The 18,455-nt window shown below is 39.4% G+C and overlaps 1 protein-coding gene across 5 annotated transcripts in view; it reads right to left on the bottom strand.

Moving 5' to 3' along the window:
- The window catches only part of alk (ALK receptor tyrosine kinase), a 482,106-nt gene that overhangs the window by 403,430 nt on the left and 60,221 nt on the right, over positions 1-18,455 (bottom strand). For 3 of the 5 annotated variants that reach the window (XM_019349049.2, XM_005477534.4, XM_025900877.1), the window contains exon 1: positions 2,737-4,257. The exons of 1 other annotated variant lie outside the window; for it this stretch is intronic. In XM_019349049.2, the coding sequence (XP_019204594.1) occupies positions 2,737-3,481 (745 nt within the window). In that variant the 5' untranslated portion in view covers positions 3,482-4,257. Of the gene's footprint in view, positions 1-2,736; positions 4,259-18,455 lie in introns of those variants that run through there. One more of the 5 variants, XM_019349050.2, reaches the window with a different exon arrangement.

The raw sequence follows: 18,455 nt of genomic DNA, 5'->3' as shown, positions 1-18,455 counted from the left end.
CTGTGCCCCTCTTTCATAATGTCTATGGTCTGTCAACTTGAATCATTAAAATAGTGTACTTTTACTGGCAACAGATACAGTTTTCTTTTGGTGTAAGGAGAACAGGTTTCAGCATGCCTCTAAGATGTATACATACACACACACACACACACACACACACACACACACACACACACACACACACACACACACGTGTGTGTTTGAGAGAGAAAACAATAATATTGTATGTTCTGTCATACATTGTCATTGTGCTTAGATTCCTGCTTTCTCATTTCATACAGTAGGAGAAAAATGAGCTAGAGTGTGAAAGAACAGTCCTTTTACTATTCGCCTTCTCTACTTTGATGCTTTGCTCTCATTGCATCCCCCTACCAACAGATTTGAAATGAAAGGATACGCCTATATGTACTCGCCGAAGCTTCCTATGCGAAGCGCCTCTGAGCAGCACTCTTCCTGAATGATTAAATACGTGATCAATTTTAGGGTTATGTAAGGATGCGGCATAGAGGCGAAATGAGAAATGATCATGGATGTAATAAACAATGGACAGTAGTCTATTTATTCCAATCAAATCCTGTAAGTGCTCAGTGAAGTCTATATTTTCTGTTTTTTGCTGTTCTTTGGTTTTATATAAGTGCAGCACACATAAACCCAGTTTGCTGAAGTGTGAATGTCATCTTCTCCTCAAAATTACACGAATAAATAATAAATGTATTGCTTAAAGATGTCATGGTCCCCCAGAATGATATATAGGAGGAGCTTCATCGGATTTAAATCCCTGTCAGCTGGACAAATATGTCAGAGACAGTGTTGGACAAATAAAACAATTTTGATATGACACAGTTGTGGTTAAGGTTTGGCTTCACGTATGTGAAAATGGCAAGTAAGAGCCTCTTAGTGGTTTTAAAGTGAAAGAAAGTGGTGCTCTCAAAAAAATCCAGCTGAGTCCCCCAGGGAAAAGAAAAAACATCCCCTGCTGGCTTCCCACCTGCGAACACTCAAAACTGTTTTGGGCAGAAAGCCTGCCGGGAGCCGACATATTACCTCAATTTCAATTAAAAAGAAGCTGGGTGTTAAAAATGCTCACATCAGCGGTGTGCTGATGTGAGCATTTTTATGACTTTTGGGTTTGATTTGGTACTCAAGCTGGTTTGGGAAAATCATAGTTTCAGCAACAGACCATGGTTATCATGAAGGCGTGTCAAAAGCATAATGACAAGTGAAAGGAAACATCCTTTGCCAAAGTCTAAAATTTTGCTGACCCATCCAGGTGCTCTGACTTTCTCCCTGTGTAGATGTCACATTGTTTCTGTACCTGCTGTTTTTTTACAGTCACACAATAGCAACCATCCTGATCTGTGACAGAGCTGCTGGAAGTTGTGGGCTTCAGTGTTTTTCTCAAGTATCGCTTAAATGTCACAATGTGAAAGGGGTGCTTTTAAAAAATAAACTTAAAATGATGTATTTACTGCAAAAACCATATCATAGCATCAACGCAAGATGGGTTTCCACCTGTTAACACCACCAGCTGTGTTGCTGGAATCCCTGCCGGGAGCTGCACGGGTAGTCCACTCAGGTGCCTCTCTACCACAGTCTCAGATGTGTGCGTGTGACATACTGAAGTGTTTCATCTCTACTTGTAATAACAGCATATGTCAAATGAAATCCGAACGTGGTAACCAGCACAGACAATAACTCACTGCATATTGTAGAGTCATGGCTTACTTAGTTTCAGTGTGTATTTTGCATGCATTTCTATGTGCACACAGTCCTTGAGGCGAAAGGGTGGTGGAGGTGGAGGTGGTGGTGGTACTGGGTGTCTTCTTTCCAGCCTAGCCAGCCTCTTCTTTTGTCTGATGGATTCCCTTGCATTTTTCTGGGCCAGCCTCCCTCATCAAAGTGATTAAGCAATTACACTGATTGTGCCGATGCTCAGAAGAACGGGGGAAGGACCCTTGAGTATTGAGTGCTAAAGCTTTCTTAGAGATAAGGGCTTAATTTGTGCCTAATCAAAATAAAACCTGTTTTCTCAAATCTCCACCCTACCTGTAGTGCAGGTTAGCTTGGGGAATTGAGAAGGTTTCTTTAAGAAGAAGCCAGTGGAGTTTAAAAGAAAATCCCTGATGGGGCCTTTTCCAACTTAAGCATCATTGCATACCCTATAGTCATCCTTACGCAGTATAGACGTGTTATTATAAAGCAATGAGGCCTCTCTCCAAATGAAATAATAATTATCATCTCAGAACTGATTACATAGAAGCCTCTAAAGATGCTGCATACACATATCATGGATCCCAAGTGGAAATAATCAAAGTGTTTGGAAATTAAATCAACATTCAGTTCATCTCTCAGAGCTGCTCTGGGCATCAATAATAAAACAGGGGTCTGGAGAGCCCTCTGAATCAGAGCAACAGAACTAAATGTATGAAATCCCCGTGTATTTTCTTCTCGCACACACACACGCACACACGTAGTTATACCTCAGTCATCATTTTCCCATCAGAGCAGTCCAAATAACAGATCTTCCTCCATGTGCTATCATTTCTTTACCACAATTGAAGCCAGCCAAAGCACACCCAGCGCGCATCTTCAAGCGCGCTGGATTGGGCATCAAAAATTAATCACATCAGAACTTAAATCACAACCGTGAGCGAGTTGCATCTGGGGGTGTGGGGAAACAGCATGGCAAAAGAGTGAGAGCAAAACACGAAGGGAGGGTGGAAGAGAGGGACTCACCCGCGGAGGATATCTGGAGGTAGAGGCGGGGGTCTGAAGCTCGAATGGCCGCTGTGTACCGATCCTCAATCCCTGGCACCTGCGCCTTTTTCTCGGGCATAAGCCGGACCCTGAGCCGGCCCCCCTCAGCGCCAAGCCACCACTCCAGAATAGTTGTGAGGTCCATTTCCAGGATGTACACCGGGGCCTCCTCGTACACAGACAGCCCCCCGCATCCCGTCCTGACTAAATCCTCTCCTATTTCCACCACAACTTGGTTAGATTTCCTGCTCGCCTTTGTCAAGCCCAATTTCAGAACTTTGGTCAGCGGTCGCTTGTAGAAGGAGGGGAACTGTCCATCAGCAGACGCGTTCCTCAGTGCTGATTCCGCTGCAGACTTAAGGTCCACAAAAGTAGAAATGGTTTTCTGTAAAGGTATGCATTGCATTTTTAAGTTTGCGCGCACCGTGTAACATCCGCTAAAAGTCTGACAGTCGCCGTTTAAGGGTCTCTTTATGAACTCCGCCAGATAATAGCGCAGCAGAGAGGGGACCGCAAAATCCACGGCTAATGTTTTCCTCTTGTTCCTGGAGATTTGCGTTTGGTTCGAGTCTTTTTTGCCGCCGCTTTCCCCGCTGCTGTTGCTGATGTTGCTGAAGCCGATGGCGGGCAGATCCGTCCCCGATGTGGTCCTTGGCGAGGCGCAGTGCAGCTCAGCGAGAAATGCCGCAGAAGAAACAAGCAAAAATAATATCCTGGCGTCCATGGTTTGAGAATTTGAGTGTTTAGTTTAGGAGACGCACGCCTTAATCCCACCGTTCACCGTTTCCTCTCCGCTCTTGTCACATAGGTTACGCAGCGCAAAAATCACAAAGTGCGAATCGATGATCCTGCGTGTCCGGCGCCTCTTTGCCGGTGCGCACCCGTGGCAAGACGAGGGGGAACTGGCTTTTACATTCGTTTGCCACCTACTATTGCTGTCCTCCGATTTGCAAGCGGGAAAAGTGCCATGTCCCCTCTCTGTTCCCGGCACACAGACCTCTGAGACAATACCTTTTATTACCGGTGCGAACCTAGCGAGTCGCTCTCCGGGACGCTGATTGATATGCCGGTCGGGTTCGCTCCGGTGGCTTTCAAAGACTCCCTGTCTCTTGGCACAGTTGTGACGGCGGTACAAGTGGTCTCTCTGTCAGCAGCGGGATGCAGCGTCCCTCTCTCCCCTCACAACTAAATGAATTCACAATGAGTTTGGAGGAGACGAGCCGCCATCAAAGTTTAAAATAAAATCTCACAGTCCTGGCTAATTGGAAACCTCTTGGACAGCCTCACTGGTTAACAGTCTACTGAGATCTCGGTGCTCCTTTGGTTAGAACTGGCAGCTCTGATCGCTGCTGTCATGCCTGCACATGCGGTAAAGTCATTCACACATCCATTTGACGTCAATAAAAACCGTTTTCTCTGAACACGACTCCCTTGTGCGAAAATCGTCGTTATGGACACATGTGATGCGCTCTCAGCGCAGCCGTAACTCTGCCTATTTCTTTATTGAAATTAGAAATGCCAGGAGGTGTAGCAGCACTTGCTCGGCACATTGTCTCTGGTGATTTTTTTCAATGAATCACCGAGCCTTTTACGTGTCCGGAAATTGGATTGGATTAGTCGCACTCTCCCGGACCGGTTGTGTGCAAATCAAATAGTTTCAGAGGGAGGCTATTTGGGCTGTAGCCCATGCGGTTCTGTTATATCTTATGTGCAGAGGCTAATAGCCTTCTTCTTTAAAAGATCAGGGAGCTGTGTTGCCATCTTGCCAGTTCATTTGCCACACAGGCTGTGTCCTTAATTGGGAATTAAGGGGTCAGTGTTTGGAGCAGGAGATTAAAAAATACCAGAAGATACTCAGTCACCTCTCTTCTTCTCCCTCCCTCACATTAACAGTCCCTTCGCTGACTTTAAAAGTTGATCGGAGAAGACACCCACTAGATGGCGTCATCACATGCTGCAGATTATTCGCACTCTTCAGTTTCACTGACAAATCCATTAATGCTCTAATTGCTCTGGAATTTTTACAGTCTCATTAGAGTGTTATCTGTGGAAGAGGATTAGGGCAATATGTGAAAATTTTATGAGTCGAGGAATCACAGTCTCCAAAGTCAGAACTGTGAAGTCAGATGTGTTTTTTTAAGCATAAAATTCTGGCTCGACTTTTAAACATTAATCTATCAGGTAGATATGGTACTCCAAAATAATAAAACTTTTGATTTCTTCATATAATAAAAATAACATTACTTTGTTACATGTTACATTTTGTGTGACCAATGAGGGCTGCAGTGGAGATTTTGATTAAATTGACTGTTTAAGTTCTGGTTCTATTCAGCTTATGTAGACATATGCTATAAATATAGCTGTTCTGGGTTTGAAATGCAAATCTTTAATATTACTTTTTGTTAGAAATAAATATTACTTGCAGCATGTTTCAGTTTAAATCTTCAGTCATTTGGACAATGGAGACATGCACATAATTAAAACAAACTAGGCCATGTCCTTGAAATGCATAACAGGGAGCAGATGAGAAGGAAACTATGTACTAGTGAAATGTCTTTGAATGTAGGTTGTGTTTAGCATTGTAGCTGTTGTCATGTTTGTTTTCCATGCCCTCAAACTGACCATACTTGGTCAAGAAAGTGAAATGCTATGTTGTCTGCTTAATCCAATTCACCAAGACTTTAATCTTTTATTACAGTTGCATTTACATGAACTGATATTGTGTGTCTGATAACTACATCTTTAAAAGGAACTACACCAAAATCCAGGTCCAGAGATCCATTTCAGTGACTCTAATTAGCAAAACTGACACCGGCAGACATCTACGAGCACAAACCTGTCACTTAAATTGCCCACACCCCTAATAATGCTTAACTTTAAGTTTGCATAGCTACAGAAATAAAAAAAACAACAACAAACCAACAAACAAAAAAGCATTTATAAATCCAGCTGATTACACTGTTCTAAAGTTGTGTATTTTAACATTTTGGTTGCCTTTTTGTTGGGAGCGTACCTCATGTGGCACTGTTTGTTTGTTTTTTCTCATGTTGGCCTGGAGACTGGTCAGTAATACCCTGCCAAGAACTGTTTGCCAGGGAAAACTGTATTTCATGACTGGTTGTTGAGTAGATTTGTGAGATTACTTGCTGTAGCTAGGAGAATTTGGTTGCAGAAGGGTATAGTGTTATACCAAGAACTGTATTGTGACTGCTTTGGTTGCTAGCAGGCCATTGTGGTCCCTCTGTAGTTTGCAGGCAAGACGCCGACTTTTCTGCAAACAAAAACAAAGCAAACACAAGAAGGTTTTTGGTGCAGAACCCTCTTTGCCACGGATTTCTCTCTGAGAAAGCCAGCAGTCACTCACCAGCTGGTCGGGGAATACACATTTTCCCCTAGCGACAGAGTTTGCCAGTGGGTCACTGACTGGTCTCAAGGCTTGTGTGGTTGAGGCCTTAATTATCGAAACCCAGAGCTTTCTGTTTCATTCTGACTGGAGTGTCCTGGTTATAATGTTAAAGTTTATAAACACCCAGGTTTTATAAACCTATATAATGCCTAAGTTCAGTTTTTAGAACTTCAGTTTTGTACTACAGAGCAGGCTTACAGGCTTAGCAGGATAACTTCAGTTTTAACCTTAGGTTTTCAGTAGTAAGAAAATGGTTCACTTATTACGGACGTACATCAATATGGCAACTTCTCCTGCACCCCTAACCTGGTGCAGAGTGCTTTTGTCCTACCTGATGAACATCAATAGGAAATACAGCTGCTTCCTTGCTTTTTTTTTTTTTTAATTTTACTGCTGGCTGGCTTTAAAAAGTATTTCATTTTTCTATAACCCTTAATATAATGATGCAATCAAAAAAGAGATCACCGAAGCACTGTACCTACTGACCTTGTATAAAATTTGTACATGGCTGAGCTCACATACAGAATAAAGTATTTTTATTTTATTCTTTATTTGCTCTCTGACCATTTAACACTGCTGGGACTGCAGCTGAAAGAATAGGGCTAAAACTGCCATGCACAAATTAAACAACATATTTTACTAATTTAAACACATATGTAATTGTAATAACTGTCTTAATTGTTCAGCTGTGATACTGATACACTGATAATTCTCTTAACTTCCTAAATCATAATTTTAAAGCTTTTATAATTAGATCTTTGTCAAAAAATCTCTTTGTCGCCAGAACACCTATCCATGTTTGTGTTTAGTTATATGCTGCCACTGTTCCCTCTTTTATCTGAATGAACACGTAGCTAGAGCTGAATTATGCTATTCAAAGCCATCTTTTTGTAACTACTAAGTAGGATTCGCATAGGGTAAGTGAATGCCATATAGCAGAAAGCTATGCTGGGTATGTTGCACTTGCTCTGTAGTAACGATAGAAACAGTGATTTGTAAGTGGAGATGGATTTGTATACAATGTATCCAGGTTTTGGAATCTTTATTGTTCAAAATAATGATGACAAATGAAGACACAATTGTACAAAGATACTGTTAAGCTCCTGTATACATCAATGTGATTAATGAGATTTCTCTTGTATCCACTAAATCCCAAAGATCAAATGTTCGGTGACTTGGGGGGCACTTGGAAAAACACAGGCAAAAAAAGTTGGTGCAAATCTCACTACACATGGTGACCACTGACGTTTTCCTCCATTTTTTCCAAACAAACAACTACTGCTGCTTTAAGAATAAAACACTAACACTTCCAAGGCATCAGGGGATTTCTCAGAGGAAGGCAGTCCAGACCAGAGTTGCGTGCAGTAAATGCACAAGCATCAATGAACTGATTGCAGCAGAGAGGGAGGAAAAAAAAGTCACTGCTGTGTTATAAACAACAACAGACAGTAGAAACATTTGTATGACAAGACAGATTATTACATGCCTGCTACATTTACTCCCATCATACCACAGTTGAGCAGTCTGCACTGCAGCTGTGCTTTTACCCACTTTATTTCTGCCACTCCATGGATACACAGTGTTAGTGTGTGATATAATCCCATATCCTGATTTTTTTCTGCTTAATGCAGCGGCCTGCTGATTGCACAACTGCAACGTGTGTTTAATTCACAAGGTATATACACACCCATTGTGATTAATTAATAACATTAAAAAAAATTAACTCTGTTGTATTACCTACAAGTACTTTCTTCTCCCCTGTTTGGGAAGCAACTTGTTCTCCTTCTTAGGGGTTAATTGAGGTGCACTTGTGGTAAGTGAATTATAAATATATTTCTTATTGATTGATCACTGCCTTGTGTCTGCATAATTGCTTCCCAATAATGGAGGTGTCCTTTTGAGAGGCTTTTCTTTACTATTCTTCTTTTTCTTGTTTCCTTAATTTGCACTGTATTGGACAAGGCAGTATTGACTTATTTGTGATGGGTTTGGACACACATGCACAAATTTGTGATTAACTGTGCTAACAAACTTAAAATTCAAGGTTTGCGAGCCAAAACCTGAAGCTGAGGCTACACTATCATCAGTTCCTTCTCTTGTTTTACAAATTTCCTTGCCACGCCATACACATCTCTCATGTAAATTTATACGAACAAGATAAAATAGATGAGTACGATCTTCAGTCAGTTTGCATCTTCCACCCTAACCTCGTGGAAGAGAAGAGAAAGTCGGAGGCACATTGGTGAGAAACTTTCTTTATTCATCGTACATTCTACCTCATACCTGAAGACATTATTCAAGACAAGTTGTTTTATTCATATTCAGACAAGGTGAGGAATCATAAATGGTGTGGGAGGAAGTGAATAAGGCTGGTATGGTGCGAGAGAGGAAAGGAGAAACTAACACAGACACTCTGAAAATTCATTCAATATCTAATCTGCATTGCTGTACTTGCAAGCGTCATGATGCTCTTACAGCGTTACACTGGTCGCTCCATTTCTATGCATAATATTGTACATCAATACTAGAGATTCTGCCTGGTAATTGCTTCAGTCAAGGTGAGCTTGTGCGACCAGCTAAAGTGAGGCTAAATGCAAGTTTGATCATTTGAGTGCAGAGGCGAATGGACTGTGGAAACAGCAGAAGCATTCACTGAAACAAGATGCTATTTGGGGTTATTAATAATAGATTAAACACATTGGTTACGTTAGCCAAATTGATTTTTAACTAGCAGAACTCTGAATGAGGAATTTTGGTTCAAGTTCCATTTTTCACTCCAAACTGATTTCGATGAACAGTTATTTATGTGCATAATTGTGATCCATATTTATTCATCTGGAGCACTACAGGCTAAAGTAAGAGAAGAGTGAAGCATGTATGGGCTGAGATGAACGGCTCTTTGTTAACAGCTATTGCTGTATTCTTGCACTTTGAAAGCCATTTACCAGACCGCCGATGTGAGCTTAATTACTTTCTGATTGATCACTCTTTCCACTTTTTGGTCGTTATTGAGTAAAATGAAACAAATGCTAGATATCCATTACCCACAAGCTCTAGTACACTCACCAGCTACATTGTCCATTATGTTTGAACTATGGTTGGTATCCAGCTCACAAACGAGTCAATGGAAGAAGGTCGGTGGGGGAGTGGTACTGTGATAAATTACAGAAAGATAAGTTTCTACAAAGACCCTTCCCCCCTTGCCTGCCACTTTTCACGGCATGCAGTAAACCTCATAAATCAGCAGCAGAGTCTCCACTGCTGGAGACCGTTTCAGCCAGAATCAGACTTCATGGCCCGATCCATTCACTTCCTGCAAAGTTGGTCACAGTAGAGGCAGAGGAGAATGTTTGATCACAAAGACGAAAAAAAATCCCAATGCACTCCTCTGGAGTTGTCAATCACCATTTTTTCCTGCTTTCTCATAGCTTCAAAGTCATTTTTATCTTTGTCAGTTTTTGCTTTCGTGTATTCACAACACGCAGCCGCGATGATTGAGGAAGGATGTGCAGAGTCTCACGCAGCCGAGCTGTGCATTCTACAACGTGGAGGCAACAGTCCTGCTTCCTTTAGCATTCCCACCTCATGACATTTTTCGTTTTAGTTCCATAAATCAAACACCAGAGACCTGCCGCGTTGAAGAAAAGCAATAAGTCTTTTCTTTTTTTTTTTAAATGAAGAAAAAAGATGATTTTGCACAGAAAGTGTTCGAGATTTGGAGTTTCCCTTTGACAGCTGTAAAAAGAGTTTGGGGGTGGTCATCTCTTACATTCCATGCTCACAGGTGCAGAGGGTAAACATTTGATAAAAGGCAATTCTGTGTGTAGTGAACTTGAAAAATGTCATCCTTTTAGCTGTGGTCCACAGAGCACCGAGCATGACCAACGCTCACATTAATCACTGCACTGGAGGGGTTTAGTCTGACTTTAGCTAGTTAGCATGTCAGCAGCAATGCCGATTTAGACTCCTGTATCCTAAAAGCATAACTCTTAATCCGATTCAGATGACAAAAACAAAAACAGCAAAACACATCTAGAACATTTTGCCAAAGCAGTGTTAATTGCAATAATGGGACAAATGACTGAAGCCTGCCTCGCCTTTGCACAAACAGTTTAACCTGCCAAGCATCTGATAATAACATCTACGAGTCCCTGTGTAACCGGAAATTTAATTCAGACAGCTATGAAAAGTGGCTACAGTTAGTTAGACTAATGGGACCCATTAGTCTCTATAAAAGCTGTGTTCATGTGCCACCTTTTTTTTGATCAAGGTGTGAAAAAATGATTTCAGATTAACGCAAAGTGGATACTAAATAAAGTTTGCAAGAGGACACGTGCTTCAGTGTGGGCGCAGTTCAGTATTCAGCCGGATTCTTCTGACCTGAGCTCAGCTCTAGACTTTCCTGAAACAAGTCAACTGTTTGAAAATTGTCTTTAATTTGGAAGTGCGCTTATGTCTGACAAATTCTCTGTTCTAAGCAACACATAAGGCAGACTGCTCTTCTGTCTGCCTCCAACCATATGGTAATGCATACATGCAAATCCCAAGATAATTTCTAATTACAGTTTGTGTATAAAGAAAGATTTTTTTTTCCACCTGAATTCTATTATTGTAAAAAACAAAGCATTCAAATAGGCATTTATCTGATTTTACATGTCAAAGTCAATACACTGATCATGTGTGAGATATATTACATGTGTAAACAGGTAAACAAATGGAACCTGCCAAAGCTGAGGGAGTTACAAATGCGATCACTTTGGGATGCAGAATTACAATCTGATTTATCTGTTCAGCCAGAAAAAGTAATAATGATCTAAGCAACAAATGAGTAGTTATTTATTTATCATGGACATTTCATTGATGCATGTTGCCAAATTATAAATGTGTCTTATTTTAGCATTTTTTGGAAAACTGATTGAGGTTTTTGATGAAAAATGCATACATTATATAATTAAATGTTTCAAGACTTCTATATGTTTTACACAACGTGAAACATTGTCTTCAAAAAGAAACGCATAACACTTAAAAATACATCACTTTCAGTGAAATTTATAGAGCACATATCCTGGGTTTTTCTTATTTTCTCTCAAATATGTAAATTGTTTTAATTGTGAACCTGACCAAACTTTCAAATGATGAGGTGAGTTTCTTGTTCTACTCTTGGATCTGTATGATTTCATGCAGACAGGATGTGCTTCATATGGTTTTCTCTTCACTTTTGACCACATCACCAGCATCGAGCTGCCTTGGAAAGTTTCTATTACGCTCTGCTTCTGACGACTCTTCACGTTTTTTAAGGTTTACAAGGATAACGCTTTTTTCGTGACACTTTTAATGCCACACACACTCCCCAGTAAAAAGCAGACTTTTAATTAGACTAACGCTAAAAAACTTTGGGTTCCATCTAGTCAGTCTTTCATAAGAAATCTTGTTCTGTTGGAACTGCAAATTTTAAGCAGCATGATATCACTGAAATGTTTGACTTGTATTGATAATTGGGCTGAGTGGCTTATGATTAAAGTTTCAGTAAAGACAGTGGCTTAGCTGTTCTACTATAATTTTACTTTACATGTGTGTTCAGTAATAAGGGACAGCACCTCACAGTGCAGGATGTGCTATCCCTTATTACTGAACATAAAGGATGGGAGCCACAGCAGTTTGTGTCAGACAGTGGATGAACTTTCTTGAACTGTGAGTCACACACAGCTATTCTTGTAGAGTCTGAGAAGTAGTCATGCCCATATATACTTGTGCCTTTTTACTTGCCATTATCATTAACTTTCTTCATTATTATTATAATTTTTTAAACAAATGTAGACACCGGGTATGTGCTTTGGTTCAAAATGCTGGTGGTGAAGAGTCCACTGTAGTGGATAATGACAATAGCCTCGTTTATGATGAACTGCACCTCATTTGGAAAGTGGACAAGAGCAGGCAGCAGGGGCAGAGACAAAAAAAAGCTGCTGTCTAGACAGTTTTAAATGCCCTTTCACTATGTACACGAAGAAGGATTAAGGGATACTAAGGCTAGATCTAACGTGCTATTAGATTCAGGTTTTATCAAATGTTAACAGTTCAGTCAATCAGATTATAGTCTTATATCATTATGTACATACTAATAACAGTTTTAGTCATATTCCTGTGTGTGGCAATTAAAATATTAACATTTAGAAGCAATCTGATCTTCATAAAAGCATTGATGGTTTAAGCTACATATAACAATTATTCTACTTGAAAATATAGATTCTGCTAGTTCAGCTAAGTTTGGGGCATGGGTGATTTTTTTTTGTAATTCGGTGGCACAGTAGTGACTAAAAACCTTTTTTTCCCCATTTCAGTTGAAAGACTGGCTGTTTATTTTTCAGATTATGTGTAGCACTTTAATACATTCATAACAAGGAAACCCTTAGTGCTGCTATGTAGCACACTGGATAGCTGACAGGATGTCATTTTTGTGTTTTAATTAACATGGGAGCCTGATATACAAACACACTCAAACACACCAAGCAGGTTATTAAGAATAGCAGATAAAACCAGCACTCGTTACTTAAACTAAAGCTAATATATGCTAGTTAAATTAATTTTTCCAAAATAAAAAACCAAAATAAAAGAACCCTATAAGATAGATTAATCTTAAATATTACATTAACATATTCTTACATGTTAAATCTTAAATGTATTATGATATATTTTTTTTTTTTAATTATAAAAAACTTTATTTGCCTGCTACCCCCCTAGTTTTATTGATGCTTTTACTTCAGTATAACTGTGAATAATAGGTAATACCTTGTTATAATATTATAACTTGTACATGTAGCATTACTCTTAAGGACAACTTAACCACTTTTATTCATAAATGTGGTGCTCCTACTATATTTCTGCTGCAATAAATTGCCAATAAACTCTTTTTGCAGATTGCCTGATTATTAACTAAGTAGACTGAAATTGATACAGTTAAGCTTTTCATTATTTCAGCTTAATTCCCCATTTCTTTACACAAACCATCTCCTCCCTTGAAGCTCAGAGGGAGGAAAGCTGGAATGAGTTTGTGTTTGCCTTATCATTTTATCCTGTTGGCTGCTCATAATGAATTCATTGCCTTGGTTCATTCCACTACTTTCAGGTTTTATCAAAAATGTTTAAAAATTGACAAGCTGACCACTTCCAAAGAAATCAGTCTTTTCCTGAAAATGAATTTCTACAACCACAGGCTTTTTGAAATAATGAAAAGCATGTAGATTAAAATGGGAAGTAGCGCAGGCACTTGGAGGTTCTTAAGAAAAAAAAAAAAAAAGCAACCAAATACACATGTATGTGCACACACAAATGCACACAACCCTGGGTCCTTATCATCAGGCATATGATTAGATCTCTATGGTTTAATATGCTTAAAGCTTTCAAATGCAGTTTTCCTCATCTTAAGGCTTATCCTTCGATCTAAAGAAAAAAAAAAAACGAAAAAAAAACAAGAACCCACGTTTCTCAAAGGACTAACTTCTCCAGTATTCTAATATCAGTGAGTACAGTCTTGCCTGTATACACTGGAATGTGCACAGCTCAAGGATCATTCATCACCTCTCTGGAAACTGCTGATGTGTGGCTGTGCTCACCTGGAGATCACCTGAAATCCTTTAAGCTACCAGAAGACAAGTGTTTCTTTTACCCACCCTTATCCCGCAAAAGTGCATCCACAGTAAAAGACTTATCATCATGATTCATTACATCAATACCAAACACATTCAATGCATCAGTCATCCAGGTCAGTTGAGGGAGCACAAACAGAGTCTGGGTTTTTGACTGATCATTCTATCTCACTTATGGATTGGATGGATTGGCGAAGAAGTTGCTGTTGGAGCTCTTCTCAATTAGTGAAGCATCGACCTGCTGGAGTCTAATGGGCCATTGCTGGTCAACTTTAGCGCCACATCTGATGAATTTCAACTCTGGGACCAGAGACGGGGCAATTCGGTGGCCAGATGGTGAGCACAGTGTCAACCACCTTCCCAGATCCTGCTTCTTGAGAAAAAGATAGGACCGGAGGAGGTGCTAACCGGGGTCGCTGGGTGATTTTTCACTGGTCTCTTGTCAATATTAGCCAGTGCTGTGGTGCAGGACGTCAAGGTTTAAGATGATATATTGCCCAGAGGGACCAGGGTGCAGGGCATGCCCAGTACTTGACTCTGTGACATACATCACAGGGGAGAGGTTAGAGGTGCATTAATAGTGAATTATCTGGTGTCACGGGAGCAGTGGGAGAGCCTTTGCAAGCGTGGATACAGCAAGAAGCATCCAAGCACAACACAGAGTCTGCTCAATTGTTATGCCTTTGGAAAGAACAAACCTTGTATCAATGACTCAAGTTGTAAGAAAAAGAAAATCTCAGAACAGGGTGGCATTTGGGAGGAGTGTGGGGGGCTGTAAAAGCCAAAAATAGACCACAGCAGTGGTACTTGACTGTGTATCTTCAACGCAGTCTTCCTTCCCATTTTGGGAGAAGCATCAGTTTATATTCCCTCTTCCCCTCCTTTTTATCTGTCTCTCTCACCCCTGTTTCCTGGTAACAGACGTGCATGTGAAGCGCCCTGGTCGTCCATACGAATATAAATCACAGAATTTGTTCAGTATGCATATCTAGGAGTTTGCATTTCTCCCCCCACCCAAAAACAACTGCAGCAGCTCATCAGCAGGATATATATATAGGCAATATTTAAAAATGCAGTTACAGTTGGTCTTGTGCTGAAACAGGGACAAGCAGGCACATACAGGATGTATTGACCATCGAGAGCTAGCCAAAAAGAAATTGCCCACATCTCACTATCTTGTTTTCTCCAAATTGCTACTAGTAAAAGCAGATGTGGCCCCCAAATCAACTTGCCGTGTGTTCCAATGTTTCAATTTCTTTTAGGTTTGTTTATAATCATCTTGGCTCCTACAACTCCCTTCCTCTGTGCTTTCCTCAATCTCGCTCTGTGTCCTTAACCTGCTGGGTAGAGTATGCATTTGGCTGTGACCTACATGTTGGAGTTTTTCTCCAACAACTCTTTGAGCAAAAACATACACGTGCTTTTATTTCACACAAAAACATGTAAGAGGCATTGGTTTTCTCATTTTTCTGCAATACTAACATTCCTCAAATAATCATCCTGCTTTACTATAATAAAATATCAGTATTCTGAAAAAAAATAACATGCTATAACCTTGTGATCCATGGCTTCTCATTAGAGAAAAATCATTTGCAAACAGGCACAGCTGCGGGAATTTCTATTAAACTCAAATTAAATGTTCTTCGGTCTGAAGTCTGGGCAAGGGATTGTTCTGACAAGGAGCACCTTTTCCTCAGCTTTGCCTCAAGCTGACCACCTGGTTGGCATATCGCATTACTTGCCATTCTCTTTAGTTGTGTGCATGAGCCATTCAAAAAAAAAAAAAAAAAATCCAGCAAATCTTGTGTTAATACACCACAAATCCTATCATTACTTTACAAATTAAGCAAAGTACCGCAAGTCTTAATGAACCAATGATCCGGCTGTCTTCTCTGAAATAATTAGCACAGGGATTACAATTCAACTGACATTGCATTAAGCTGCTTAGTCGACACCATGTTCTGATGCAATTTTTTTTTTTAAATTGGAAATATTATCACAGGTATTTCTTTCTGTTTTGTGCATAATGTGTCTGTTTAAGAGCAAATCAGCTTAGTGCAGCAAAGCCTCTGAATGAGGTCTGGCTTAATGAAAGGCTAAAAAAGGCAAATGACTTGCGTTTACATTAACATTAATGAACATTAATATCCTTAAAGTTGGTGTTTCTTTTTTTTTTGTTTTTTGCTTTTAAACGATGTGAATTGGTCATAAAATTTACCATGTAGCTGAAAAAGAAATTTAACCGGAAACTCCTTTTAAAGTTTACTCAGATCATGGGATATTGCTCAACAAGATTAAAAATGCTTTGGGAAGAACAGTGTTTTCGTGTGGGCATTTTATTAGGAAGCATAATGCGCACATATGTATTTCGTTTCAGTTGCTCCTGCTTTTTTCCCCATACCTTAACTTTGTCTTGCTTTTCATACTTTTTTCTTTGTCTTTTACTTACTATTAGAGTGCTATTTATTTATTTATTTTTTTAAACATAATTTCCTTAGGGATTAATAAAGTATTCTGATTCTGATTATTCTGATAATGCGAGGAAAACAATGAAAGAGTTCACTAAATTTTTCAAAATTATTGTGTGAAAAAGAGGAAAGCATTCGTGAAGTATTTAGGATCACTAAGGTCTTAGTGTTTATGATGTTTTTCCCAATTGAAGAGACAACATGGGGAATTAAATTCAACAATTGCCAATTCATTTGCATAAATTATATTTTACTTTCTCCTCATTTTGGCATCTGTTCTTTAAACCCACTGTAATCAATAACTTAGCACTAACTATGGATCAAATGACTGTGTGTGATTTAAAAGTGTTAAAAAGTCTCTGCACACAGTTGCGACCCCACAGAGAGAATTCTTGCTCTCCCAGCTTTATTATGCATTGTTTTGAAGAAAAGAAACCCTATAGTTTATCACAGGGTGTGACTTTGAAGTTAGTATAACCTAAGCCTAACACGCACACACGCACAATTTCCATTTTCTTCAAGTGCCAAAAAACAATTGTCATTAAATTTTGGAAGCAATTTATAAGCTAACTAAGTTCAATTTCCAAAAATTAACTGAAGCAGATCGCTTGCATATGCATATTTCTTTCTGTAGTCAATGACTCATCATGAAATACTCATCAGTTTTTAAGGCAATGAAATAAAGTTACCACTTGACATAATGACAGTGGATTGGTAGAGATCCAGACACAATATAGATGAACTGTACACATTCAATTTGTGATTTACAAAGACTTAGTTTGTTTGCATGTGATATATATTCTCATTTTTTCTCACTTTTAATGATATAAATATTTTTGGCATTAAACAGATGGCTATATGTTGGAGCAGTGTTTTGCCCTCCAGTTCTCTAGACAAGTCACGCAGTATTCTGTACTTGCACACATTGAGTTTATTTTCGTGTAGATTGTGAACAATTATTTCGTTCCACTTCTTTGGGTGAAATTTCAATATTTCTGCCTTTCCTCTGTGCTTTCTGACCATATGTTGTCAAGCTGTTCTGTAATAATAACAACGAACCGTGAAGATACCCAGTGTCTGTATGATAAAATAGAACTGGTGTTCCAGCAGGCAAGAAGCAGATTTCTGCTGCTGTCATACACTCTTTACTGTAATCATGACAAATTTAGCAGACAATGCATTTCTGTTGTTTAGCATAGAGGATTTATTGAGTGGAAAGCCAAGCAGCACTTGGCCCATCATAAGACACTGAAACACTAGAACTACTGCAAGTAATAACATTACAGGTCAAGGATTTCATCTCAAAAACTAGTTTAGTATTGATTTTTCATCCATCTGTCCAGTTTTAATCGTGCATTGTGACACATTGGCCTAGAGATAGTTTTAGCTTACAGTGGGTCACAGCTTTACACAGACTGCCAATTACACAAAGGCACACATCACACTTGCATATAGATGCAGTTGTGACAGTGCATAATACAACCAGTTACAGGTGTGCGTTTTACTCTATAATGTAGGTAAAATTTTTAGTCAATATATATGAAATAGTGACCCTCACACTCAAACTTGTTGTTAACACGGAGGCAGATCACTGTGATTGAAGACAGAAGGTTTGCCAAAGTGACTGTGGAAGGGACCACCATGTAAATGCTCATAACAAACCTAATCAGACACTTAAGTCACCTTCACCGGAGAGACACAAAGACAGCTCTGGACATCCTATCATCTGTTGAAGTAACTGATATAAGTTACTGACATTTGTTTTGTTATACAAATCTACTCCACCTGCTTTTATTTGTTAATGACATATATATATCTATCAGGTAAATGCGGGTGTACAGCAGCTCATTTCCATTCGCAGAGAACTTGATTTTCACTTGTTTAACTGAGAGAAGATTCTGTACCTTATTACAGCTCGAAAATTGTGACGTTAGATAATTTCTTTAATTATGAAAAAAATATTTAGCATTGAAGAAAATTGACTTTTATACTTTACAGGAGAAACACCTTACACGACAAGCAACATTCATCTATTCATACATTCATGAATATATCGGGGGCAATTTGGAGTTCAGCGTTTTGTCGAAGGACACTTTGACATGCAGAACAAATCGCCAAGCCCCTGATTAGTGGACAACAAGGTCTTCCTCCTGAGCCACAGCCAAATGCTGTGTCCTAACA

Source organism: Oreochromis niloticus, linkage group LG19 (genome assembly GCF_001858045.2).
Source record: "Oreochromis niloticus isolate F11D_XX linkage group LG19, O_niloticus_UMD_NMBU, whole genome shotgun sequence".
Taxonomy (NCBI): Eukaryota; Metazoa; Chordata; class Actinopteri; order Cichliformes; family Cichlidae; genus Oreochromis; species Oreochromis niloticus.
This window is presented reverse-complemented; position numbering and strand designations above follow the sequence as displayed.